Raw genomic sequence first — 27,476 nt, forward strand, 5'->3', positions numbered from 1 at the left:
TATAAGACTTTCAGAATGACTTGGGCAGGAAATGAGGACGATATGGGCCCTGTGAGTCACTCACAGACACTGATGAGAAATAGCTGACATATCTAAAACAACCTTATTGACTGTATGAACGTTGAATGTACTTTACTTCACGGTCCAAACCCAAAAGCATACTTTTTGAGAAGTTATCAAATTTGGCAAACAGCATAACAGCCCAAGTACAACTATGAGACACGCCCAAAATATCTTACAGCCAATCACAGGCTGCTTGTCTGCGTACCAAACCAATCAGCTACGGAGGGGGTGGGCCTCACAGGCTGTTGCTAGGGCATGTCCCTGATGACTTATGCACTGTCAAGCCAATCGAATCGCAGCTCACAGATTTTAGCCTGTTCATTGGTTACCATATAACGGCCTCTAGCGTTTCTGGTTGGACGGATGTGCAATCAGTCACGTCCCTTGAGTTTTAGTTAGGTGCTGTTGATAGTGTAGTTTGGAGTCATCAAGACTCAGAAGTGAATATAGCAGCGCACATACATCGCTCTGAAGTAGTTTTTTTTTTTTTTTTAGATTACCATTCCATTATTTTATGACTTGTACATTTGTGTAAATAGATTGTTTCTATTTTTATAACAAGACAACATCAAGATGGAACTTAATTCTCTTTTAATTCTGCTGGAGGCTGCAGAGTACTTGGAAAGAAGAGACAGAGGTATTTCAAGCTAAACTGACAAGTTGACAGGAGATTTCTACCCTAATATTCATAACGACAATGGAGATATTTTAGATTGGCAGCTGTGTTTAATATTCTCTCATGTGTGAAGTTTTTTACTGGCAGTGCCATAGTGCAGGTATGATGTCACTTTGGAGACAATGGGACAAACGATGGGTGCAAACTGGACCCGGTAGCCTGTATGCTAGAAAAAAAAGCTGTAACGTATGTTTTAAGGTGTGTCATGTATTCATGAGTTGTGTTTGCATTATTTCTAACACAGGCCAGCTCGTATATATACTCAGAATGCGGTATTTGTTTTCTATTCATTGTAGGGAAATGAGTAAACAAGAGTGACATTGAGAATATGAGGCTGTATCATAATGACACATACTCATATATGGCCATGTAGCATAAATTGTGTAAAATATAGCCCTAGCTGAAGTCTATATGGATGTATTGGAAGCGATTATAATGATTATCGATCACGTTTTGTTCCTCTATAGCTATTCCATGTTTCACCATTCCCCCTCCACCCTCCCTCCCTCCTCCCCAAATGACTGTGACAGCTTATATTGTTTTGTTTTGCTTGCAGGAACCTCAGTAAATGAACATGCATGTTGTCTTGTTGTCTTTCTCAATAGAGGCAGAACACGGTTATGCGTCTGTATTACCGTACAGTAGCGACTTCTCCAGGAAGAAAACGAAAGCCTCGCCAATCTCCAGAAAAACTCAGAACAATAGGTAAATATGAATGCTTGCTTCTTTTTATTTCCTTGTGTCAACGCATAGCATATATGTATATATACATAAGTATATATACATATATATATGTATATGTATATGTATATATACAGCGTGCACACACATAGTGGAAGGGAGCTGTTTTCATGCCATCTTTTTGCTGCCGGGGCTGGGCTCTCTGTGTTTTGGTCCCTCCAATAAACACTGCCACGCGTACACTGTCAACTCAGCTGCTCCCACTCAATACAATCTCAATTCAAGTCAATAGGCTTTATTGGCATGACATTTGACATGTAGTTGCCAAAGCACAATTATGATTATGATAGACAAAGTTATGGAATTAACAAAAGTAATGTGAGCAACAATGTTAGTATGACAATATAATATAGTATAATAGAATAAAACAGATAATGAAATAGATGAATGAAATAAAATAATACATGTATAAGTAATCAAGTTAGTATTGGTGCAATTTCAATGTGGCTTTAACAATGAAAGACAAAACAAATGCAATGCAAGTGTTAATCTACTGATAGTAAAATTAAGAGATTAGTCAGCTGTTAGTCTATAAATAACAGCTTAAAATCAAACAAACAAAAAAACAACAACATGAGATGTTGGCAGTAAGTAGAATATGGTAAGTACATGTATATTTACATATGTCTATCTGTCTATATGTATGTCACACACACACACACGCACACACACACACACCCACACACCAAACCTTTCCCATGCCGACAAAAAACATGCACATAATCTTTCATATCCGCACGCAGTCTCACACGGCTATCATGCTTTCACCTGTGCAAAGCTTTGAAAAGCCTTTTTTGTGGTTAAGAGGTTAAATGAAAGTAAATGTCCCATGTCAGCCCACTTTCTCGCCCTCTCTCTCTCTCTCTCTCTCTCTCACACACTCACAGACACACACACACACACACAGAGTTCATGACGGTTGACACATAGCAGATTGAAGCTTCTGATCAGAATATTGATTGTTTTTCATTCTCTAATCCTGAAACTCTCATTAATGCACATTTGACCCCATTCATGCTGTCTGCAACTAGACACTGAGACTGTATTTGTTGAGCCATCGGATTCTGTGACCCGCGGTGTCGGTTAGGTTGGTTTAGGTTTAGCGATGAGGAGGGAGGTGATGGTTAAGGTTAAGGTAAGATTATCAGGGTAGGTCACAGAATCTGATGGGTCACCAAATACTGCGTAACACCTGACTGTACTTACACGGACTAAGATAACTTAAGTAAATAAATTGAAGTTTCGCTTTCGGTTCTGTTGTGCTCTGTCGCTTTCTCTCTTCATGGAATAGCTGGATTGCTGGTTAAAGGTCATTTAAATGTCAGTAGGTTAATATTTAATACAAAAATTCTTGAAATTAAAGGCCTGTTGAGCAGGTGGGTCGTCAATGACACAGAATTGGCCCACTGTGTTTAAAATGATTGAATCGTTTTGGGACACGCCCTAATCAGGAATCCCCTTTGACGTCATATGATTCCAGTTTGGGGATTTTTACATTCACACAACATGCAAATAATTGCAGGGTTGGTTGTAGTTGGTTGTTGTCTATGAACTTCCTAAATGGATCTGCCTGGCGTTGATCCGAATAACACTAGTGCATCAAAACCTGATGAAAAGATCAAATTTCCTGTTGGCTAATATTAGTTCAGGGAAGCACATCGAGGCCCGATTTCCTGAGCAGTGAGTGTAAGAGTTACGTCACTGCGCGTACATCATCATGTGGTGTCTCTGTCATAATTGCACTGTCACAATCCCTTTTTAAGGCGTGTAGTTTTGTGTGGTGTCTACTCAAACGAGATCCCAGCCGCTTTTACATTCCTCCGATACAGTGTCTGATGGCCTGACACAATTATTTGCAAGTGTGTGGGTGTGGTTTCTCAAACAGACAAACACATACGCACTGTGACAAACACCAGCTCGCCAGGCTTCATGCCTGAAATTAATATAAATAACTCAGATGAGAAGAAGTAGCTCGACTTCTTTTGCTACCCTGAAATCCACCGTGTGAATGTGGGAAAATATACCCAGGGTGCTTTGGGGATGAGCTCAGGCAGTTTTACATCCCATAAAAAGCTGATATAAGACTAATTTACAGGCCTTTGATCACCAGTGCTGAGTTTATGACACAAAGTCCTTTGCATGACACACCATTCTTTTACATATCATGTAAAGGTGTGTGTGTTAACCTGCTGTTATTACAGGTCCGTGAGCGTTCCCTTCCTCTACAGTACTATATGATTTCCTGGTCATGCCCTTTGCTTTGACTGGGACGTTTCCCCAATTTGTGCAGGTTTGAATAGCTTCACTTCCTCCATGATGGAGTAAAGCCCTTTGTCGGCCCTTTTTGAAAAAAAGGAGTTGCCAGGTTCGGATCAGGTTATCAGGAGCGGTGCAACCATCCTGCTGCTTCTGGAGTGATTTTGTGCCACTTTATCCCAGTTGCGCGAGCAACTGTAACCCCTTTTTTTTGGTGCAGCGAGCAGCGTCGTCTTCCAGGCGCCTCGGCCTCCTCGGCACAGCTGTGGGAACCACTGCTTCACAAGCACAAGGGCTCTCGAACAGCGGAAAATCTGAAAAGGCTTGTTGTCAGTCTGGCCCTTTGTTGTCGCTGTTTTTGTTTTTATTGCCGCGGTATCCATGACGGTCTCATGAACAGAGGGCCTGTTTCAGATGGACTGCAGTGCCCTCGCTGCTCCCGGCTGCACATCATAATAGGGCTCTCCTCGGAATAGCCCACACGCTGAGGAATTCTGCAGCGTCTAGGCCTCCAGACGTCTGAGTGTGTTTTTATCCATGTCCACACTGCTGTTCAGCCAGCGTGCAGCAACAACAGCAGTGTATGCATGCTGTTTGTATGTGTGTGGGAGAGGGTGGAGAGGAGGAGGAGGGGGAGGGGGGGGAGTCACAGATACTCTTTCTCTTTCTCTCTCTCTCGCTCTCTCTCTCTCAGGGCCATTTTTTGCCCTCTGCTGCACGCACTTTGACAGATGTCACACAGAGATGGAAAAAGATTTTCAGAATTAGACCGACTATTACCAGAATGTGTAAACACGCCTTTACATTGCTTGTTTGTGCCTTTAGTTCCACTGCAAATCAGCATGACTATGCAACACACAAGGCCTGTTTTTGAGTATTATAATCGGTGAAATTTAACAGTACAGCCATTCTAACATTTAAAAAAACCCCAGAGCCACCTGGAGGCAGAAATAAAAGAAAAAGCAGCATTATTTTCCAAATGTTCTACTGTTATTTGGCATTTTGCTCCACACTTCTCGCTGTCATCTGTCTTGCATTTAGATCCCAACTCTCACGTCATGTCATTTGAAGTCTGTGTAGTGTTTTTGATTTCAGCGCTCTCTGCCCCGACAGTCACCCTTGTCTTTTGTCTGTTTGCCTTTTCAGATCGTCGCACAATGAGCTGGAGAAACACAGGTAAGGTGACATCTTACCCCGCCCCTGTCTATCATGTTTGTCTGATCTGTTCGTGTGTCTTTAGCCCCACACACCCTTGAGTTCCTAACATACAAAGTGAAGAGATTGGCCGGCTACAGGTAAAAGAGGTGAAATATTTTCACCTCATTCAAAAGTAACCAGAGTTGCAGATCGGATCAGAGGTCATCTTCAAAGAGGCAGAGATTTAATCGATTAATTCCTCGTGTCTGAAAACGGATAATAGGCTGATTTCAAAGAGCACCTTCATGTTGATTAGATCTGTCTCTATTTCACGGATGAAACTTGTTACCTTGTATGGAGAGAGAATCTTGTCAGTAATGCGATAATCTCGCCCAGACTGACACTGTGAACAGAGGCGTGGCGAATCTGGCCCCTCGCCTGTCATTTCTCCAAAACTGAGAAACCCACAGACTCATATAGAAACGATTCCTCTCTCTCCTCCCGGCACGCATCTCACTCTAGCTCACAAACAGTTTTTTTTTTTTTTTCTTCTTCTTCTTCTCCTCCTCCCTGCGGAGTACAGCGCTCGGCTCGTGGTGATGTGATATCCTCGCTCACTGAAGACACAGATGTCTGCTTTTGCTTTGTTTTGACTTCACCAACAGGGGACGTGACTTCACAGATCAGGGATCTCTGGTCAGGAAGCAAAATTTCTTCTTTGATACAACAAAGCCTAGATTCTTTGGAGAAGAATGTTCAGTGGAAGTTGTAAAACAGTTTTATAATTGCTTTTTGCAGCCTCAATGTCACCCCCCCCCCCCCCCCCGAACTGCTGCATATATATAAAAAACAAACGCCTGCCCGAGAGGATTTAAGAAACAGCTGATGTGACTTTCAGCATGTAAGCAGAGGCAGAAATGGGTGTGTTTGGCTGCATGTGCGTGACACACTGTCACCCACGTCGAGGGATTAGGGTTTGCCAGTCACATGTCTGGGAGTGAGTAATGGATGTGTGTAGAGCGGCGTGAAAACATGTAAGGACATATTCCTCTCTGACCTGACAGACAGAGAAGGCCCCGGCTGATTACGCTGCAGGTGTTGAAACACCACGGTTACCTCATGTCCGATGACGGGGTGTGGTTAGCTAGAAAAGAAGTGTTGTCCAGTCAAAATGAGAAACACAAGTGCCAGTAAAGAGTTCCAAAATCAGTTTACTCACTTCCCTTGTCATCACTACGGCCACATGTTTCTAAAAAATCATGAACATGAAAACATGAGTTATTTTACTTATTCACTAATGTTTTGGTGATGATGTAAGGGTTTAAAGAGAGGAAATTATGTTGAAACGCTCTGTAAGTCACACTACACCATCCTTGTTGACAAGTAACGCATTATTCTGTATTTAAAAGTACTTTCCCGCTTTTTTTTTTTCCTTTTTTTTTAATCCGTGACTGTTTTGCGTGACGAGGTATCATTAGGAACAGAATGCATCCTGATTCAATCCCTGTCTGGACCTGCGGCCTCAAATTACATGGTCATTACACCAACGTGCAGGTGTTAAAACTTCATTCTTTGGAACAATTATTTTACAGGGTATGAAGGTGTGAAGCACCTATCATTTACTGGTTCCAGGTTCTCAAACGTGAGGGTTTGCTGTATTTCTCTGTTTTATATTGTTGTGAATTGAATGTCTTTGTGGTTTAGACTGTTGGTTGGACAAACCAAGCGATCATCGTGGGCTTGCGGTATGTTGTGATGAACATTTTTCACTTGTTTTTCACATTTTATAGATAAAAGATATAGAAAAAGATATGATTAGTGGGAGTCTCACTGATAAAAAAACTCATATAGAAATGAATCATTTTCAGCGTCCCTGCTTGATCTCTGGCTGTCTGCTGTCGATTCATGAGAAAACCACAAGCCTTCAGCTGTCCTGTTCAACCAGTTCAATGACTGTATGACCAGTTCAGATCATCGGCTCAGAGTTTAATCTGCGCCAGTCCCAGTATGGTTTCCTAAAGCCAGACCTCCATCACGCCCTCGGACGCCACTCCAGGGAGGTGCTGCTGTTGTTTCAGGCCTGACTCACTGTCTTTGTTTGGTCATGTGTCGGTGTGTTTGGCTCACGCTGGTACAACAAAGCCATCCTTGTACTGTATGTTCACGAGGTAGACTAGGTGACTGATGAATGTCTGGTTTAAATGCTGGAAGGCATTAGATTTATTGCGAGTAGTCAAATAGTTGTTTAGTAGTGTTATCTTGCGAGTTTTTATATCTGTTCAGTTTGAATGCCAAAATTGTGCATTTTTTTGGATACTTTATTTTGAAAAATACATTTTTTCATTTAACAAAAGAAGCCAAAATTATCAAATGATAAATGTTGTCTAAAAACAAAGCTGGAGTTCATGAACTTTGCCTAAAAATAGCTAAAGGTGGTAAATTTATTTATTTGTTATCAGGAATTTAAATCAGGAACTATCTGATCAAAGATAGTAATAAATAAAAATAAGTAAATAGTCTTGAAAGTCAAATTTAAGGCAGTGTCAGTGTCTAATGTGACAGCTTTCTGATATGTTTCTGTGGACATCAGACTCTCTGGCAATGCGTAGTGATCTTATGCATGCTAGGTATCTCTTATGAAACTGACGGCTGTCTTGGCCGCTGTTCAGAAGGCACCCTGCATATATTTGTGTCCCGTTATCAGAGTGGGTGGGTGCCAGCAGCGTCTCACAGGGTCGTCTGTCGTGACGCAACCTGCTTATCTGCTGCAGCCCGAGTGCAGCCATGACAGCTCTGTAAAGACCATCTTGAGGGTGACTCTGCTACTTTTTTTTTTTTTTTCCTGTCATTGCATTACTGGCACAGGCCAGAGCTGTAGAGCATCAGCTTGACGTTTCTGTGAAACCAAATGCTACTGTGTGGTTGGTCTCCTCTGGCATTGCTTCCTTCCACATTTCTGACTTCAACCGCTCTTGATCACGCCTATGACGACTCATCTGCGCCACAAGTTTCCTTTTCTAGCAACACCAAGACGTTGCGAAACTTCAGACGTTTTGTTTTCCCATGTATCACCTGTTTACGGGAAATCAGAGTCCGGTCGTGTAAAGCAGAGTATCTGTTTGTTCTGCTTCCCTCAATTGAAAAAAAGGATTTACAGCTCTATATTTAACTCTTCAGACACAGACACCACCCATGGCAGGTCAGATTCTCTCGGTTTCAATTCTGAGATGACACAGACAGAGTGATGCTCAGAGGTTGAACTGGTCTTCCCACAAGTACGGTTCTCTGAAAACATACAGTATAACCTGCTGCAGACAATGTGCAGCAACACCTGTTGAACTGAACTCTAAACTTACACGCACTTTATGAACACAGAAGCCGGCACTCAGTTTGTCACGGTCTAATCGTCTCTCTAATTAAATTTACTCTCCCAGTGTCTTCCACTCCCAGCTGTGATAAATGACTTATTTGACTTTAAGGAGCTCTTTCCCCTCGAGTGAAGCTGGCCTATGTGTATGTGTGTGTGTGTGTGTGTGTCTATAGGCTGGGCCGGGCACCTCGCTGAGCTTTTTGAGTTATTGGATGGGAGGGAGAGCCGTCCACTGCCCTGTTACTTCACCTCCCTGCCTTCTACTCTTTGTCTCCCTCTCTCTCCAGAGACCACATCTGTTTTTTCTGTTATCTTTTTTCCCCCTCCCCTCCCCTCCCTCCCTCCCTCTCCTCATTCTGGCGCTCCATTTCGCCCCCTAAAAGTGTCTGAGTCAGCAGAAACCTGAGGCAGTAAGGAGGAGAGCCGCTCTCCCTTCTCACAGAGGGCCTTTATCACTCTTTACCGGTCTTCCTGCCAAAACTCATTTGTGCCCGTTTCTCTTCTTTTGAGGTATAAATCTTCTTTTGTGACAGTGAGTTTATGTGGAGGGCGTCGGGCTTTGATGGGCCTGTTAATCCTGCTAATCTGCATTTTAATGTGGCTTGTAAACCGCACAACGATCATGATCGCAGTTAAGATTGAGGTCATTTAATGTCCACGACTTGATTTTAAAAATCTATTTTTTCCCCAGCTCTTACAGGCAGCTTCATCAACAAAAGAGAGGCAACTTTCCGTATTCAATGTTGTTTTGGTTATGGTGTGGCATTTATGTGGCTCACATGTTTGCACGTGGCTTTTGTACTTAACTTCCTCAAATGTCACACTGTCAGATACATTCCTCACGAGTGTGTGGTGACCTGGACTCATTAGGCTTGCGTGGGCAGATGATAAACCAGAGCAATGAATTATGTACTTAGCATTGGTGGAGTCATTAAGGCACATGTCGCAATTTGAATACATTCAACCAGGTTGACCTCATGTTACAGTTGACATCAGGCTGATATAGATCTAGATAAATCTTCTATCAGTGACAATGTAAATTTATATTGCGATATAAAATGATTATTTTCATTACCACTTACTTACTTAATTTCTTTGTTGGTCTATAAAAGGCCGTAAAATAGCGTCAGAGGTCCAAATGTTCAAAATTTCCCAGAGCCAAAGGTGCTTTAAAAGTGACTTAAACAATTTATAGATGATCAAACTAGTTGCTTATTAAGTTTTCGCTAATCAATTAATAGACTAGTTGCTTCAGCTTTAAATGTATGCATTTTGTGATGAAGTGATTTTTCTGGAAAGTCAATTAAGCAATCGTTTGTAGACAAAATATCTAGATGGGAATATCTGTGTTTGTGAATTAAATACTTGAAAAATCAAGTGGTAGTAGTCGACTTTTTGTAGTCATAGTAGTCCTGCTTGTTGGTTAGCAACATTGCCTGCAGTGGAGTAATACAACCGGAGATATTAAAGGGATATGTAACCTGTATAATCTGTGATGGTTTACATATTCTGTCATCTCCTGATATATTTTGTCATATTGCCCAGCCTTCGGATGCACTGGATTCGTCCAAATACTTACACATTTACTAAAGTCTGTGGATGTAGCCTCGGGACAGTCTGGGTTATAAATGCAGTGTTGAAAAAGCAGAGTCTTTATGTGGACAAAGAATAAGAAACAGGCTACAGCTGGAGGTCAAGCAGACGAGGTCACATGTGGAATTTCTCTGCCGTAAGGTCACCGGGTGCTGAGAAGCTCTCCGGTTCACTCAGGTCAAGCCCGGCCGTGGTCACAGAGTAGCTGTTTGCATAAGGCCTGTGCTGCAGATGATGTTTTTTGGGCTTTTTTTTGTACACTCACTGAGACATTTGAGCATGTGAACGCGACCGCTGTAGACCTACATTTAGGTGAGAACGTAACTGCTCCCTCTCAGGTGTCGCCGCTGCAGGGTACACCACGTTTCTGTGTCAGTAAACTTGGTCGACTGCCGCAAAGCAGCTGATGCTCATAAAAACAACAGTGTAGGATGCACTTTAACAAGGTGCAGGTAGGGCTGCGCCATATCACCAAAATCCCATATCCCGATATAGGTCATTTCATATCCAGATAACGATACATATCGCGATATAACACATTTTCTGTAAATTCAGTGAAGAAATCTGTGGCATAATTTGCAAAGTACGGTTTTCTGTCCATGTCAGACTTTTGATACCCAAACCACATGCATGTGACAGAAATAGCCCCTCTTTTAGGTACTAGCCCCTCGTTTTGTCTCGGCTGATCCTCGCTCGCCTTCTCCTGTTTGGAATTCTGTGTCGCGTTCACTCTCCTCCATGTTTGTTTGTGTTGCTTTCATGCAAATTTCCTGCCTGCATCTGCGCCGGGCGGAAGAACACAAAACGTCGTCTGAGTGACAAAAAATATCGGCCTAAAAATTTGCGACACAACGAAATAAACGATAGAGCATAACATGAAACGATAGACATTTTTTTGTTGTCACCCGATATATATTATATCGCCTTATAGGTGCAGGCGTAGGTTTGGGGCAAGAGCAAGGAAAAACAATTAAAAGGACACATCCACTTTACTACATGACACACACACTTGGATAGGTTTAGGCAAGAGCAGGGAGATGGTTAGGATTAGGATTAGGATTAGGGTTAGGATTAGGGTTAGGGTTAGGGTTAGGGTTAGGATTAGGGTTAGGGTTAGGGTTAGGGTTAGGGTTAGGGTTAGGATTAGGGTTAGGATTAGGGTTAGGGTTAGGATTAGGGTTAGGGTTAGGGTTAGGATTAGGGTTAGGGTTAGGATTAGGGTTAGGGTTAGGGTTAGGGTTAGGATTAGGGTTAGGATTAGGGTTAGGGGTGTGTGTGTCATGTAGCAGGCTGTTACAGTGACAACATTTGGGGGGGGTGTCATGTAATAAATCGGGCGTGTAATGTAGTAAAGTGGGTGTGTCGTGTAGGTCTGCACGACTGCGGATAGACTCTTCTTAGGAGGAGAGGGAGAAGGAGGAGGAGGCAAAGACATTCTTGAGCGTTGCCGAAGGGAGGGACTGGAGGCAACGTAGGACGTGGCTGCTCTGTGTGTCGAGCAGGCAGCCTGAAATTCAGGTCAGCAGAGTATGCACACATATGCTGGAATGCAGAGTTAAGTAACAGAGGCAGTTTCAGGGGGAGAGTGTGTGGGTGGATGGGGGTCACAAAACTAGCAGACCGAGTATTACTAGAATGCTCCGCAGCTTCATGCTCATTCAGCGACGCCTGTTTTTTTTGGCAAACAAGCAAATATTTCTTTGATTATGCATTGATAGATTGGTTTAGAGCTGCAGGCATTCTGTCATAAATCAATCTATTTTTGTCTCTCCTTTATTCCGAACAGTAGTTCTCAACCGTTTTGGCTAAAATAACTGCTTGTCACCGGTTGCAGGATCCTACAGGTGGTGACTCGGTCAACTAAAGACTGCTTTTTCCCTTTGGTTTTTATTTAAAAAAACATCTCGATGAGGTATAAACATCCTGCAATTGACAGGGAAAAAGCAAAATATTGAGGAAAGGCTGAAAAAAAAAATAAGCATAATTTTGTTATGTTATCATCTCTGGACTCCTCAGATTTATCTTACGACCCCTATAAGTGGCTCCAGACCCCCAGGATGGACCCCGCCCCGCTGTTCTAAAACCCTCCCCTCCAAAGTAAACAACAACTTTTACAGTCAACATGGAAGCTGAGATCTCCTCTCATGCCACTGGAGTCCTGCGTGTTAATCATTGACAAGGATTCCTTATAAAACCAGAGCCCTCCGTGTCAGGGGGAATGTGTTTATTGAGCTCGCTGAACTTGTCTCTGCTAGTCTAGTCCAACATTTGCACATGTACTTTTCAAACGCACGCAGCGGAAGGCAATTAATGTCCAGGTCTGTCATTTGACATTGTGTTGAGATGATTCAGAGATGCACAGGGAAACCTTTTCTTTAGCTTCCCCCCTCTATCTGTTTGCTCACACGCTCTCCTCTTTAAATTCTATTTGACATCTGTTTTTCTGTTAACACCAGTGTAAGCTGCCGGTGCTGAGGAAGGGAATTTGTAATGATCCACATTCGCACAGGGGATTGTTTCACTACACACACACACACACACACACACACAAAAAAAATCAAATGAATCTAATTAGAAGGCATTCCCAAGCACGCCCAGTGGAAATTCCAGTTTGCTTTGTAGAAATACTACTACGACGAGTGAACAACAAACTGCCTAATTCTTCAGTTTCCTGTTGTTTAATCACCAGAAAAGTATGCAGGGCCTTTTCTTTGGTGTAATTCTACGAGTAAGTGAAGTAATTAGGCCCCTCCCTCTGTGTGCACTGCTGTTTTGGAGTATTCAAGTTTCTGTTTGCTGCTTGCGTGTCAGAGCAGAGTCATGTGAGAGCGAGCTCAATGTTCCTGCCGTCAGGAGAATGTGTTTATGGGGGACTTGTATCCGTCTGTCTCGCCTCGCAGTTGTCACTGCACACAGTGGGTGGGTGCGGCATCCTCGACGACAGAAAACAAATACAGCTCGTCCCAGATGACTGCATGATAAAAGACTCTCGTGTCTCCCTTCGTCTCACTGTTTATGTGTGTGTGTGTGTGTGTGTCTCTTTTTGTCTCGCTGGCGTGGGCAGCGTGGCAAACCACTCTGCCAGTTTCACATGAGCTGCCTCAGCGCCGTCTTATTTTTCTACCCTCTTGTTTTTCAGAGGCGGCGCATCAGATCTCTGTTAAATGTAAACATGTTCAGGGCAGGGCTAGAGGGTGACAGGGAGACTGATGAGGGGCTGCTGAGAGATCCAGTGTGTGTGTGTGTGTATGTGTGTGTGTGTGTGTTTGTCGGCTGGCCCCTGGGTAGGGTCCCTCACCACCTCGAGCCTCCCTCCCTCCCTCCATCTGCATCGTACTCCCCAGGAACCTGCCAGCCAGATGTGGAGTCACTCCAATGGCAACCCCAAATTCCACCACCGCACCGCGGTGATCCACACTCACGCGACGCAGCCCCCACTTTCACTCCACATAAAGAGACACGCCGTAAACACAGGACCAGATGCAGGAAGGTTTTGAAAACTTTGGAAAAGTTTTGGAATATTTTTTTGTATACTGCTCAAAAGATAAGAAAAAAAAAATGATGCTTGGAATTAAGAATTTTGCCACAAAAGTTTTTTAAGGGATAGTAAGAAACTCAGTTAGTCAAAGTTAGATAGTTCTGGTATTTGCTGAGATCTGGGAACATGGCAACCATGCTACAGCAAAGTTTGACATGTGCAGTCACACAATCAGACAAGTTGTAAACAAGGTCAGACAGATTATTAGATTAGTTAACCACTTCTTTTTAAGGTGAAACCAAAAGTTGTCTACCTGTGTGCGCAATGCACGAAATAGAAGAAGTACACCGAGGTCGGTTAAATTTGAATCATTAAATTGTGATAGATCTTTACAACTGACAGTCCAAGTCATAATTTTACTGTTTGCCTACTTTTTCTTCTTCAAATATGGGTTTTAAAACCTGTTTGATCATCTGGCTGTTTGTGCTCTTTGCCTCTGTCAGACTTCTTTTTTAGTGATTTTGCAGTTTTCCCAAATAACTTTGTGATTATTACTTAGTTCTTTAAAAACACAGACCGGATGCCCCTTTTTTTAGAGACTTCAAATGACACAACCAAGTTTGATATTAAATTATTCAATAAACATTCAATATGAGCCGACTAGCCGACTAGTGCATCCTAAATGTAGATGTTGATGTCTTGTGGGCTCAAGTCAAAACAACACCAGAGGAACGGTATCGCATTTTCTTTTATTTAAACCCAACAGGGACTAACCGAGTCAACTCTAGCAGTGAGAGGAAACATTGCAGTGGTGTTTCTGATGACCTTTGACCTTAGTTTAGCGGGTTTGGCTCCGAGCCAGGCGAGCCACTCGGTCCTGTGCGTATGGGTGGAGGAATGCGCTGGGCTGCAGCGAGCTCATTAAACAGTGCAGTGAGTGAGGGGTGAAGGCCCGTTGTTTGCACTGGCTCGCCTTCTCAGGCCCTGCAGCGCTTTGTGTGCCGATAGATCCCCGATCCCACAGCGCTGGACAGTCCGGGGGCACGCTGTCGTCTCCAGGACAAACCATCATGAGTGTGTGTGGACACTGTGAAACCGATCGTGTTCATCCTCTGGTGCGGCGTATGTAAATATCTTTCAGTATGCATCAGTCAGACATACACAGGCGGCCACAGACACACAGCTTGCCTTTGATTTAAGCAGCAAAACAAGATATTTCACGGTTGTTCTCCCTCCAAGGCCCAAAGTGTGAGCAGATCTGTGAGAAAGGCCTGGTGTGTACTCAGTAACCTTGGAGCATAAGTCAGCAGTTTAAATAGCTTGTTCTAGTTTCAGCAGTGTGCAGCTTTCTGAGCAAAAGTTCCTTTTTTTCCCCCTTCGCTTTGTTTTGGCACCGAGCCCCTGATGGAGAGGGAAGAGGAGGGGGGAGGGAAGGCCAGAGATCAGACACAAATCATCCCGTGGTACTCTGCACGTGAGAACGGTCAGGTGGTCATTTCCCTGCAGACATGACTCCATGCAAATCAAATTGCAGATTTACTATTGAACCCTCAAATGCAGAAAAATTGCAGGGCATTTCGTTTTTTTTGCAGCTTTGCAGTTTCCACAAAAAACTTTGCAGTGTGAAAATGCTGCCATAATAATGCAGGAAATTAGCTTTTAACTACTCTTTAGAAGTTTGCTTTAAAATGAGATCATTTGAATATTGAAAACAGCCTGTGAGTATTGTGTGCGCCGTGCATGAAACCTTGACTTTTTGCACAATGTTTGACACAAACAAACCAGAAATCTGCTTGCACTGCAAACCCTTATGTGACACCACCGCAACTACTCTCTCACTGTGACACTATTCATGAGCGGAATATCAAAGACCGTCCTATTTTCAAAGCCAGACAAATTGGAAAATTTGATGTGATTCAGAACCGTGTGGACCAGTCGGTGCAAACTGTCTTCTCTCCTCCATGGACACAACATTCATCTGGTGCCACACTTTGCATGGCTGTTTGAGTCAATCTGATAAACATTGCGTGACCAGGGCTTGGCTCAGGAATAACAGACGTGAGGGAGGGAGGGTCCTGCTCCGCTCCAAATCGTCTGTGCGCTCTTGAAGAAAAATAGCGAGTGTGTCTCGCGGCGGGGGAACACGTGCTGCTGGGAGGGAGCTGTCAGGGACACACTGCCAGGTTTAACCAGGTCCTGTCCCACTGATATGCATCAGAAAGATGACGCAGAAACACAATAAGGACAGATAGAAGAAAGACACATGTAGTGCAAAGAGACTCTGCCCAGACCTGTTGCAGCCCACGAGACAGAAATACTTAGTGGATTGTTATCAAAATTAAAAGAATGAGCACGTTTGACATGAAGCCAAAACTACAGCTGGGATGTAGGAAGTAAAATGTGCCACTGAGGATGCAAATAGTTCTTTTTTAATACGTTAATTCAGTTTGAGTCATACATGTGAAACTGATAACATGTGACCCCAATAGAAAAGAATTAACAAATGTATTCAAAATGATTAGATATCAGGGTAACAAGATCAAGATATGTATACACTCTCATATCTAGTTGTTCTATTGAAATCGAAAGTTCAGTCTTGGACTCTGGACACAGTTGTCGATAACACAATTTCACCACAAGGTCCATTTAGTAGAAGTTCTGGAGCTGTCAGTCATTTCAAACTTTTAAAGCCAACATGGAAAACAAGAACCTTGAACTCATTAGAAAATGGAAATTCGAACATCCACAATTCCATGACAACCGGGCAAACTCCATCTGTTGATGAGGATCATGTGATAGGATCAAAAGCTCCAGAGCAGCTACTAAATGGACCTTATGGAAAGATTGCTTTTGTACACTAATGTTACCGTGTTTAAGCGATTAGATTCCTTGTTTTGCATCTTGATTCATGTAAATAATCAGCTTTTCTGCTGGCCACGAGCCCTCAGTGTTCCCAAAATACATCACAGAACAACTGCAGGGAATGACATTTATATCCCATTATATATTTTATGATTCTTATCATTGTCCCAGAAAGACTTTCGTTTTGTGCAACTCTAGAAAACGCGTGTACGGTTTGTCTCCAGGTCACCACACAGTGTCTAACACGGTCGTTGAGTGGCTCGATGTCTGCTTTTGATTTAGAAGTTATATCTGACAGCTTGAATACCAAACAGGGCAGACATTCATTTTATTTTTATGTGGAACAGTGATGGTGAAAGCGCATCTGTGCACATTTCTACCCTTTGCATGCCAGGTAAAATATGTGGTGAGCGTACAGGTGGGGCCTGTGATGAATAAGTCCATAAAAACACCAGAGGTTTCTTGGAGGGGGGGGGGTGGGGGGGGGGTTGGGCAGTCAAGGGGAACGCCTTGTTTTTGTTTTTCATTAGAAGAGAGGGAGAGTCGGGGGGGGGGGGGGGGGGGGGGGGTGCAAGATGGTTGCCCATTGGCTCAAGTTACCCTTTGGATGATGTGTGTGGAGCGCTGCCTAGTGCAGCTGAGCACACTGCACTCAAAGAGCCCTTTTTTCAACCCAAGAGAAAGTCATCCACTTGCTCGGACCCCACTCCCTTCCAAAAAAACATCCCTCTCCCCCACCCCCCCCGCTGCAGACCCCCAGCTCCTTCCTGCCTGCTTCCCCTGGCTTGAGTCCAAGTGCTTCATGTGGCCGTGACTGGGGCAGGTTGGAGGTGGGCCCCCACCCCTGTCCTCAGAAGACACTTGTTTTCCAGTGGGACGAGGGTGTGTTGGTGTTGGCAGGGTGGAGCAGTGGGGTGGAGGGGTTCAGCGGATGGGGTGGGGGGGTGGGGGGAGGTGGAAGCACCCCCTGGGAGAAGAGGAAATAAAAGAACTGGAGCACTTTCACACGCCCTTTTTTTTTTTTGGGAACGCTTGTGTGCACCTGTAGAGAGGTAGAGATGGTTTTGAAGGGCATAATCTAAAAATCCAGTGCATTTTTATAAAAAGCTACAATCAAATCCCTAAAAATTAAAAACGCAATTATCATTTAAGACTTTGGATTATTATGTTAAGTCCCCGAGACCCTCTTGTTGCCCACTGGCCGTCTCTGGCTGACCTCTAAATGAAACAGACGGGGCTACTGAGAGGGTCTTACTCTATGTGAAAAACATAGGCGACGCCCTTCCTGAAAAAGAAACAGGGAAAACTCTGTGTGTGTGTGTGTGTGTGTGTGTGTGTGTGTGTGTGTGTGTGTGTGTGTGTGTGTGTGTGTGTGTGTGTGTGCATATGTAAAGAGTGTGTATTCTTGTGCTCTAGCTGTGGTCTCCTGTGTGCTCAGCTCTGCAGTCGGCCCCAGAAAGCTTCATTTCTCTGATTAGGTTTATTGTAGTTGCAGCAATGGCCAGCGGAGACCTCACATTGTTGGAGTTTGTTTACCGTTCTGCTGGAGTTAGCCAAAGGAACGGGAGAAAAGGGGGGAAGGCTAGCTCAGAACAAAGAAATGGTTCATGCACTAGCTTGACTAATGGAGGCTTGAAAGGCCTTTATGAGCAAATCTGAATGGACCAAGGACAGAGAGGGGAGGTAATCTACTGATAAAAATGTTGTGAATAAAAGGCAGTCCTTTGACATAATATACAATATCCGCACAGTCAGTCCGTGTCCGCGCAGAGATTAACTTTGCTTTGTCGTCACTGTCACTGAATTGAATATCCACATGCTGCATCCAGCGAGCTGTTTACTCGTGGATCCGGGGTTGTTGGCCTGTAGGGCTTTTGGCAAGGATGCAGGGTTTTCTGGGGCCACGGTTTGCATCTTGAGTTCAGCCAACAGTGACCAGAACAGATGAGAAACCTCTCATAGCTGTCATTTTGCTCAATAATGATCTTTTGCTCCCGGAGACCGTGGCTTTAAGGAGTCTCCCTTTAGCAGGGCACAACCGCGTTGCCATTTTGTCCGTCAGTCAGTCCATCACGGACAGCGAGGAGGTCAGTGTGTCATTCTACGGTTCTGCAAATGTATCTCGTGCAGGTGGTTTCGTGCATCGAAAGCACGTTTTTGTGAGTCAAACAAAGAAAACCACAAGCTAAAAAAAAAATAAAAAAAAAAAAAAAAGGATAGAGGGATATCGTGTGAACAGAAAAAGTCAGTTTAATGTGTGTCACATGTGGGTGTACAGTATGAAAAGCTCTTGTTGATGAGGAAAGACATAAACGTTGGGGTGCACACATGAACTCTGGCTTTGGGCTGATTGGTTGGTTGAATTTCTGGTCGGATGTCATCAACGGGCGTAGCTATTCTCAGTTTAACACAGGAATCTGAAAGTGGTTTGCTGGAGCCTCTGCAAGCTTTTAGCGCTTGAAAACAGCAAGACTCCTCAGTCCTTTGTCTTTCACGGTCAAGTCCAAAAATCAGAACTGAAACCAACCCTGATCATGTAGTATTTAGTCACCATTCTCCCTGAAGTATGACATAAAACTCACAGTATACAAAGAAAGAGTATGATTTGTCTCTGTCCTTCAGGGACATGTAGATAAGCTCTTTTCAGTTTGTTTGTGTAGGTGTCGTCTCTCTCTGTCTTCTGCCGGTGGATGCTTGCTGACTCACCCTGTGTCCTGTGTGTTTACAGACGTGCCAAACTACGGCTGTACTTGGAGCAGTTGAAGAAGCTGGTGCCTTTGGGTCCAGACAGCACGAGACACACCACACTGAGCCTGCTGAAAAGGGCCAAGATGCACATCAAGGTACTAAAAAAAACACACACGAACACACACACACAGCCTCACACAGAATGCCAGACACGTACTGTATTCACAACAATTTGGATAATTGCTTTAATTGTTAGATGTTTATCGAGCAAAAAAAAAAAAAAAGCCAAACATTTGCAACCGTAGACTGTATATAAAGATGGACGTAGCGACACAGTTACCCTTTGGTTTACATTAGAGCCGTTTGAAATTCCTGCGGTCGGCGCTATCTCCTCTTCTCTTGGAGCCAGCATCTAACGGCCGTGGGTGGTGTTAGACCGCTCGGTTCCGACTTGTTAAGTACGAGGAATAGTTGCTCTCCTCATCGTAAATTAAATATCTCGAGGTTTTGAACTGTTTACCAGACAAAACAAGCGATTTGAAGACGTCACCTTAGGCTTTGGTAAATTACACTTTTTCCTTTTAGCTTTCTTTAAGTGGTATGTCGTTTTCTAATCTTTCAATCAGAGCAGTTCAGGATCTGACAGAAATAAAATCTCCCCAAGACTGAAACCTCTAAACAAATGATTCAGCAGAGTGGAACAAGCAGCACATTTGGTGGCTGATCTTCAGATATGTGAAAGGAGATAATTGGAAGTTTGTTTAAGGCCCCCTCCTGTTGCAGCTCACACACACACACACAGACAATAGGACGTGTAAGACACTTTTTAAAAAAAACAAAAAAAAAACATGCATCAGCAAGAGGACCAGTGACACAGAAGAGCTTATAAAACTTCAAACATCAGCACTTGCAGAACATTTTTGGATTCTTAATTTGTAGAAGATGAGCTGCACATATGGGAACAGATCTCGCTGTTTACAAGCTGCAACAGCAGTCACAGTGTGGTCGGTGGAAAATCCAGGCAGTTTTTAACCCTTCACTTCCTGTTTATCGTGCATGTTGTCTCTGCTCAGAAGGGCCTCTGCTGCAGACATTCTCGTCACCGTGTCGTCTCTCTCTCGTGTTCCCGTATCACAGGGTGGGCAACGACGTGTATCGGTAGACGTCACTTTGATTCACCACAGAGAACTTTCACATACCAATAAGTGCATAAAATCCAAACCCATGTTGAGTCAAACTTTTACAAGAGTTTTAGGTTTATTTTTACTTTCTAACCTACAAACCCTCACACAGTCATATGGCCACTTCCCCATTACATTTTGAAATTTTGTTATTGTTAAATACTCTCTTTTGAAACTTTGGCAGAGGCTCGGTCGGCAGGAGATGACATAAAACAAAACTGGTTTCATAAGCTTTCGTGGTTTTATGTAATAACGTCAGCAACAGCATCTAAAGCTATGATATGAATCCGAATTTAGGCAAAGGTGACAGTATCCTAAAACAAGAATTACAGAATTAATCACTGTAGTAGGAAAGAAAAGAACAACAGACATATTTGGTGTGCAGCAGTGACGCGTCTTTTGAATGTGAATGTCAAATGGTGGAGAAATACTTAAATTATATGCTGTGTGACTTTTCTACAGAGCCCCTGAAAGGTCACAGTAGGATTTTTTTTTTCTTAACTTCTTTTGTGTTCCCTTGATGAAAGGTTGTTGGATTCCTGTTGGAAGGTAGTGCAAAAAAAATAATGTGAGCAAATGCGAAAGTAGATATAGAAACATAAAGACATTTCTCACCGTGACCTTTCGGATGGATGTGTACATTTCAATGGTATGAAACAAACAAACAAAAAAAGTATTAAGAGTATGCAGTTTGAGCTGTTTGGGTCCAGCAAACACACTGATTTTTTTGGGGGGGCATTTCTGTGTGTCTTCTGCAGAAGCTGGAGGAGCAGGACAGGAAGGCTTTAAACGTGAAGGAGCAGCTGCAGAGAGAGCACCGCTACCTCAAACGCCGCCTGGAGCAGCTCTCTGTGTCAGGATCCGTGGAGCGCATCCGCACTGACAGCATGGGCTCCACCATCTCCACCGACTCCGAGCAAGGTACGCCGACCAGCTGCGCTAAAACAAGGATCGACCCGTTAATAGAACCTCATTTGTCTCCAATCTGGACAGTTTTAACCGCAATATATTACATTTCAAATAATCACGGCTCGTCTGAATAGGACTCTCTGGAGTTCATATGATGTGTGTACCATATTCTGTAAAACATAAACTCAACATTTACATCTAGATCAATTCTAGAGGTATTCAGATACAGCTCTGACCATTGTTATGGTCACGACTTTATGTAACTGTGACATTAATGTAAATCAAATTTGCATCACCTCCACATTTGATGCAAATCAATAATGGCCAAACTACACTACACTAGTCTTGACATGCACACTGTATGTCCTGAAGCTATATCTGTTTGCAAATAACCGCTACAATGCAACACTGGTAGTGCTTTTGTCCACATGTAAAGTCAGTGTTAGCTGCTTGGCTGTTTGCATTCCTCTCGCTGTCCACTGATAAACTCTGAGCCACACTGTGATCCAAGTGAAAAGCCAGCTCCATGATTAGCTCATGCCTTGTTTGCAGGTGATGCCCCCAGTCAAAAGGTTAACACCTCAGACTCCAGATAAAGAAATCTGGCTTTCCTCCTTAGCTACCGATGGTGGGAAATGTCAAGCTGTTGCATACTGGTGCAGTACTGCTTGTAGATTTGGCATTTTCATCTGTAGACATAAATAATAAGGTCGGGCATGTTATCTCTGCCCACTAACACTGCTTTTATCTGAATACCAGCGTCCTGAAACTCCATCCAGTTTATTGAGGCTTGAGGTGCATCTGCTGCTCACCAGTGTCACGAACTCCCCTCCAATGCTTAGTTCAGACTGTTGCCGTGTGTTTACTGACCCTGAATGAGGTAAACACAAATGCAGTTGTTTATCAATGGATGAGGATTAGCTGCAGGAGTACAAAGATCTGCCTGCTTGTTCAGAGTTAATGGCCGCCTAAATCCAGGTTTAATCCACAGGCGCAGCAGGATCCCTAATAAACATGCCCACACTTGGTGGGTGGAAATAAACAGTTTCCTCTCTTCTGCTCTGCTTTCAAACAGTGCTGAAAATAACCTTGTGTTGTTTTCTTTTTTTTGTTTGTGTGTGTGTGTGTGTGTGTGTGTGTGTGTGCAGAGGTGGACATCGAGGGTATGGAGTTCACGCCCGGCGAGGCGGACAGTGTGGACAGCATCAGCGACGGCGAGGAGGAGGACCACTACAGCCTCCAGAGCAGCTCCAGCGACACCAGCTACTCAGCCACACATTCCCACAGACTGCAGCCGCACCACTGTTAGACGCAGCGGCCCTCCATCTCCCAGCCTGATCCAGCTCCCTCACCCATGCTTTCCTTCTCCAGCGCCGCCCACTACCTACATCAGACCAGTCCACAAAGGCGGTACACCCTGAACCTGTTCCTCCTATCCTGGCTCCGGCTCTCCAGGAAGCCGTGGGGCTAAAATGCCACTCAAGCCTTCCTGACCTCCCTCCTCCTCCTCCTCCTCCTTCCTATATACCACTGACCCTACCTCACCCTACTGTATCCTGCCTGAACCTGCCCCTCCTGACACGCCCTGCCCTCCCACTGCCCTCCCACTGCCCTCACAACCCCTACCTAGTGTTTTGCTGCAGGCTCAGAGAGAGCAGAGTAGAATTTGTGGTTCATGTCGGGGACTTCTGTGGTGTGGTGGACAGCTTTGACTTGTTAATCAGGATTTTGTAAATGTTTGTTTGTGTGTGTGTGTGTGTGTGTGTGTGTGTGTGTGTGTGTGTGTGTGTGTGTGCAAGAGAGAAAGACCAAGCCAGTGAGTTAAAGAGAGGTCAAAAACAACATATAAGCTCCATGTCATCTCCATGTGGCAATAATACACAAACACTTCTGTTTGTTCTGCAATACATGCAACACCGGGACCTCAAAATGTATTTACATCACACAGTAACTTCCCTTCACACAAGTACGATTCACAGAAGTAGCTTTAGCAGATGCCCTGAACATTCTCTGAAAAGTTCGACTGTCGAAACATGGTGAAAGCTTAAAGGAATAGTTTGACATTTTTGGGGAAATACACTTGATTGACCTTCTTACAGAGAGCTTGATGAGAAGATTGATACCATTCTGATATCTGTCCAGCCAATATTAAGCTGGAGCAAAGAAATGTTTAGTCTAGCTTAGCATAAAGTTTGGAAATAGGGGGGGAACCAGCTAGCATGGTTCTGTCTAAAGATGAAAAAATACTTACCAGCACTTCAAAAGTCGAAAGTGTTGTGTCTCATTTGTTTAATCTATAAAAAAAAAACAAAATGTAAAATTGCGGTTTTATGAGGAGTTGTTTGGCAGGGAGCAGTGACTTCCACATAACCCCCATCAAGAAACTGTAACTTGCTGATTTTTGTTTGGTTTTTTTTATATTGACAAAATAAACAAGTGAGAGGTGTTGTTATGCAGTTTTTTTTTATTTGGACAGAGCCCAGCTAGCTGTTTCCAACTGTTTCCAGTCTTTATGCTAAGCTAAGCTAACCGCCTCCAGCTTCATATCAAACAGACAGGCATGAGTGTGGTATCGATCTTCTCATCTAACTCTCAGCAAGAACCTGAATCAACACGTTTTTTCCCTTTCATTTTTCACTTTTCAGGATGGTGTCAAAGCATAGCAGTACCTCTGCAAATGTGTAATCTTAATCTTCTGTTTGTAGTCAGATCTTGTTTACCAAATGTGGCCGACTTTTTGGGCCAAAGACAAACTGAAAAAGTGACAGAGCCGTAGCAGAGAAGAAAGAATGTATATAGATGTACAGTTACTGTCCAAACCCTCATGTCTCCCTTTGGTTGGGTTGCCTAACCACTACTCCACACTACTGACCACTACACTATACCACCCTATGGTGTGGATGGACTACTATGTCAAATGAAAACAAGAGTTGCCTCACAACATTAACTCTATTCCTTAAAGATTGATTCAAATCTTGTGTTTCCTTCTCAGTAGCGAATTGATGTAGCAATAAATACGAGAGGAGGGTGCTTCCTCTGAGTGTTTTAAAAACGATTCTGGTGGACCATAAGGTATTGCGGGAGACTTTTTCCTTGACCTTTTTACCCTGTAGATGGCAAGTGTGCAGCTACAGAGAGCGGACCTGCAAGAAAAGGAGCAATCCTCCTTTTTCTTTTTCACTAGTGGTTCGTTCTCTTTGCTCACGAGTCCATCGATCCAGAATTTGCATTTCTCTATAGCTCTGTTACTTTTTCACGCAGTATTCATGTGTGTGTGGATGTTTTTTTTTTGTTTTTTTTCCTGATTACAAGTCAAAGTTGTAAATGTGGAAAAATATATATATACAGTATATATATATATATAAAAAAAGGGCCAGCTCTAATGATTTGTTCTCTGTAGAGGCGTTCATTTTAGTTAACTTTAGAAAAACTAATCACATTCGGTAGTAATTAACAAGACTAATGATCTTATTTTCTCTGCGTTAGCTTTTTCTGGAGCTTCTGAGCACTGCTGAAATTTCCCTCTCCAACTTGTCTGTAACGTTATGCACAATAGTCACTATTGACGGAGGAGGCGCTTCTGTCGCTCTCTGACCATTTAATAATCACAAGGCCTCAGTCCTCTGGCAGTCTTTAGAGCTTGGCATCCCAACACTTCACAAAAAAAAAAAGGGGCCAGTCCACCATGGCAGGTCTGACCAAACAAAAAGAAAAAAAAACTACAAAAGACTCAAAACAAAAAAACTTGCATACAAAAGAAGCTACTTGTCGCAAAAAGTGATATTAGCCAGTCTAGTCTATATTTCTTGTATTAAATTTTGTATTATATTTTCCTAAATGTTCTCTTGTAATGAAAAGACAAAAAAGAGTGAGTATATCTATCTATATATATATATATATATATGAGAGACAGACAGGAGGCCAGGCTTGTTGATGGGAGAGTGGGGGCAGGGGAGCTGATACACTGGCCCCTCTCCCTTGGGTGACTCTCCTGCTGTCGTTCTGTGCCTTGGTGAGCCTTCGACCTCCCTCCCTCCCACCTCCTCTTCCCACCTCCTCACCCTCGGTCCCTACTCAGGTCGTCACCCCTCCAACGCACTCCCCTCCCCTCTTCTTAAATCTCATCCTCCCTCTTCTTCTTCTTCTTCTTCTTCTTCTTCTTCTTCTTCTTCTCATCCGGCGGGGTTGAAAGCTTTTCAACCCTTAACCATGCCAAAACAGTCAACACTTCCATGAGCAAAGGGCACGTGAAGAGAAGACCTCATTGAAAATATAAGGAGAAAAAAACAAACAAAAAAAAAAAGCCCCTTAGGTCTCTACTGAGGAGCCGCTGTTGTTGTACACCCTGTCCAGGCACTCCCCACCCTCTTGACGCCCGCCCGTCTGCCAGTGCAGCATCTGTCACGGAAAAATGTTAAAACCACACACTGGTGAACTCCCATGGCAGCTTCCAGTCACCCCGAATGGTCACCAATGGGGTTCAAAACTTGTGGGCTTGAAGCGTGTTTTTTTTTTTTTTTTTTTGTCATTTTACTATTATTGTATGTCGACTATATGTTTGTTCAGTGGGAGTCACTGGGAGAGGAGCGATAAAAGAATAATTCAATCGATGGCAGCTTAAGGTGTTATCCTCCGTTCTCCCGGTGGTCCGTCCCGACATAGTGTTACCCGTTGATCAGGGGACCTCTTGAGACACAGCAATATTACCATCTTGTGCTTTCTGAGGGGGAGGGTGGGCGGGCAGGGTTTTTAAGACAAACAGGTGGTTTTGCTTTTGACTCTGTGGTGCATTTATTGGTGACCAACTCTTTTTTGACTTTTTTTTTTTTTTTTTTTTTTGTTTTGATGAATTTTTTACCTCCTATCTGCACTCTCTCTCTCCAAACACTGCAGGAGGGCAAAAAAAATTGAACTAGAGATTAAAAAAAAAATGTGTTTTTTTTTTTTTTTTCTTTTGAAAAAGCTGTTTTTTTTTTTGTCATCCAGAGTTTACATTCATGTCAAGGATTTGTACATGACTGTTTGTAGCAAAAATGTCCTTTTTCAGTTTGTTGGTCAAATGAACAACTGAGTAAGTAAACCATGTTAATGGCATAAGATTATTCTCTTGCACAGAACCTCCCAGTAAGATAAAGATGGAGTGGATGGGATGAGTCGAGGGCCAGATATGAGATTATAATTTTTCAGTGGCGTCATTGAAAAATGAACATAGCACACACTCACTGACTGGACGTGGTAACATTTTGTTTGAATGCTGGATGGATAGTTGTTATGGAAATTCTTTTAATGATGTGCCTTGGAAAAAGTTATTTTCTTTAAAAAAAAAAAAAAAAAAGAAGAAGAAGCAGAGACTGTACCTGTTAATTAAGACTGTTGAATCAGTCGCTCTTATTATTAACCCCTTGGAGAGGCAACACGAGATTTTACCGCTTTTTTCTTCTTCGCTGCAAAAAAAAAAAGGTAAAAACATTTATCTCAAGAAGTTGAATGAGCTCTATTGAACTCCTTTTAACATCAAAGTGTAATTTAAGAGTCATCAGAGAGTTGAGGGACCTCAGTTTTTTAAAATTGACTTCAGAGCAAGTGCAGACAAGGTTTTGATATTTGCTTTCATGTTGCTGTTGCACAGAGATTTACTTCAGTGTGTGGGTTTTCTAAGAACACAAAAGCACAGCGTGATGTTTGGGGAAGTCAGCAGGCAGAGACGCACAGAGAGAGAGAGAGAGAGAGAGTGAGGGTGGGTGGGTGTTGGAATGAAATAGGCACAGACCAAGAACAGTGTGCACAGAGAGCGGGGTCAAGGCAGAAACGTCTGTGCACACAGATGAATTGAGAAACGCTGAAGACACCTTCCTCTCCCCGAGCCCGCTGTGCAACAGTGCTTTTAAAAACCCGACACGATGACTTCCATGAAATATTATTCCTGCCAAATAAATAGTCACTTTTAAACCTTCCATGTCGATTGATTAGTAAGAATTCCTCTATTTAATTCCAGATAGCTTTAACTACTTGTAGGCTTTAGATCAGCAGCCCCCCCTTTTCTGGACGTCAGCCTTCATGTCTTTTCTCCTTATTTTCAATCTTCATGTATCGAGCGACACTCTGACTCTACGTCAGGTGTCCTACTAATGTTAGGGTTCACCTTTAGTACCCGCAAGAACCTAGAGGCCGTAGCGAGGTCGAGCTGGCTGGGGTTTCGTTGAGAAGAGGATGGTGGAGAGTTTGTTTGGGCTGACATACTGTGCAGAGTAGGGAGAGTTCTGTGCTAGAGACCTGTGAATATGTTCCTTTTTAGCGGATGTGTAATATACATTCAGAAGATGTTATATAAGTTCCTTTTTTTTTTTTTTTTGGTTTTGTTTTGTGTGTGCGAGCGCGTGTACACGAGTACCTGGTGCTGGCTACATTTTAGCAAACACTTGAAGGTATTGTGTGTATTCTCTCATTGTAATATAATTAAAATGTTTTATACATAAAGTCTCTGAAGTCTCATTATTGTCTGTAAGAAGAATTACGACATCC

General features: G+C 43.2%; 1 protein-coding gene across 1 annotated transcript; it reads left to right on the forward strand.

Annotated features, from left to right (window-relative positions):
• The first annotated feature begins 413 nt into the window (after positions 1-413).
• Positions 414-27,434, forward strand: mxd4 (MAX dimerization protein 4). The gene is made up of 6 exons (XM_067584804.1): positions 414-700; positions 1,345-1,444; positions 4,883-4,912; positions 18,905-19,019; positions 20,804-20,966; positions 22,103-27,434. Exons 1-6 carry the CDS (start codon positions 637-639, stop codon positions 22,261-22,263), a joined length of 633 nt encoding a protein of 210 aa, XP_067440905.1. The 5' UTR covers positions 414-636; the 3' UTR covers positions 22,264-27,434.
• Positions 27,435-27,476: the final 42 nt, after the last annotated feature.

Source organism: Thunnus thynnus, chromosome 3 (genome assembly GCF_963924715.1).
Source record: "Thunnus thynnus chromosome 3, fThuThy2.1, whole genome shotgun sequence".
In the NCBI taxonomy this organism is placed as follows: Eukaryota; Metazoa; Chordata; class Actinopteri; order Scombriformes; family Scombridae; genus Thunnus; species Thunnus thynnus.

What these genes read in the sequence shown, in the direction of transcription:
- mxd4 (XM_067584804.1), top strand. Translation starts at nt 637, where the DNA reads ATGGAACTTAATTCTCTTTTAATTCTGCTGGAGGCTGCAGAGTACTTG. An exon ending in CTTGGAAAGAAGAGACAGAG is followed by an intron (nt 701 to 1,344) that starts GTATTTCAAGCT and finishes CTTTCTCAATAG; the next exon opens with AGGCAGAACACGGTTATGCG. An exon ending in AGAAAAACTCAGAACAATAG is followed by an intron (nt 1,445 to 4,882) that starts GTAAATATGAAT and finishes TTGCCTTTTCAG; the next exon opens with ATCGTCGCACAATGAGCTGG.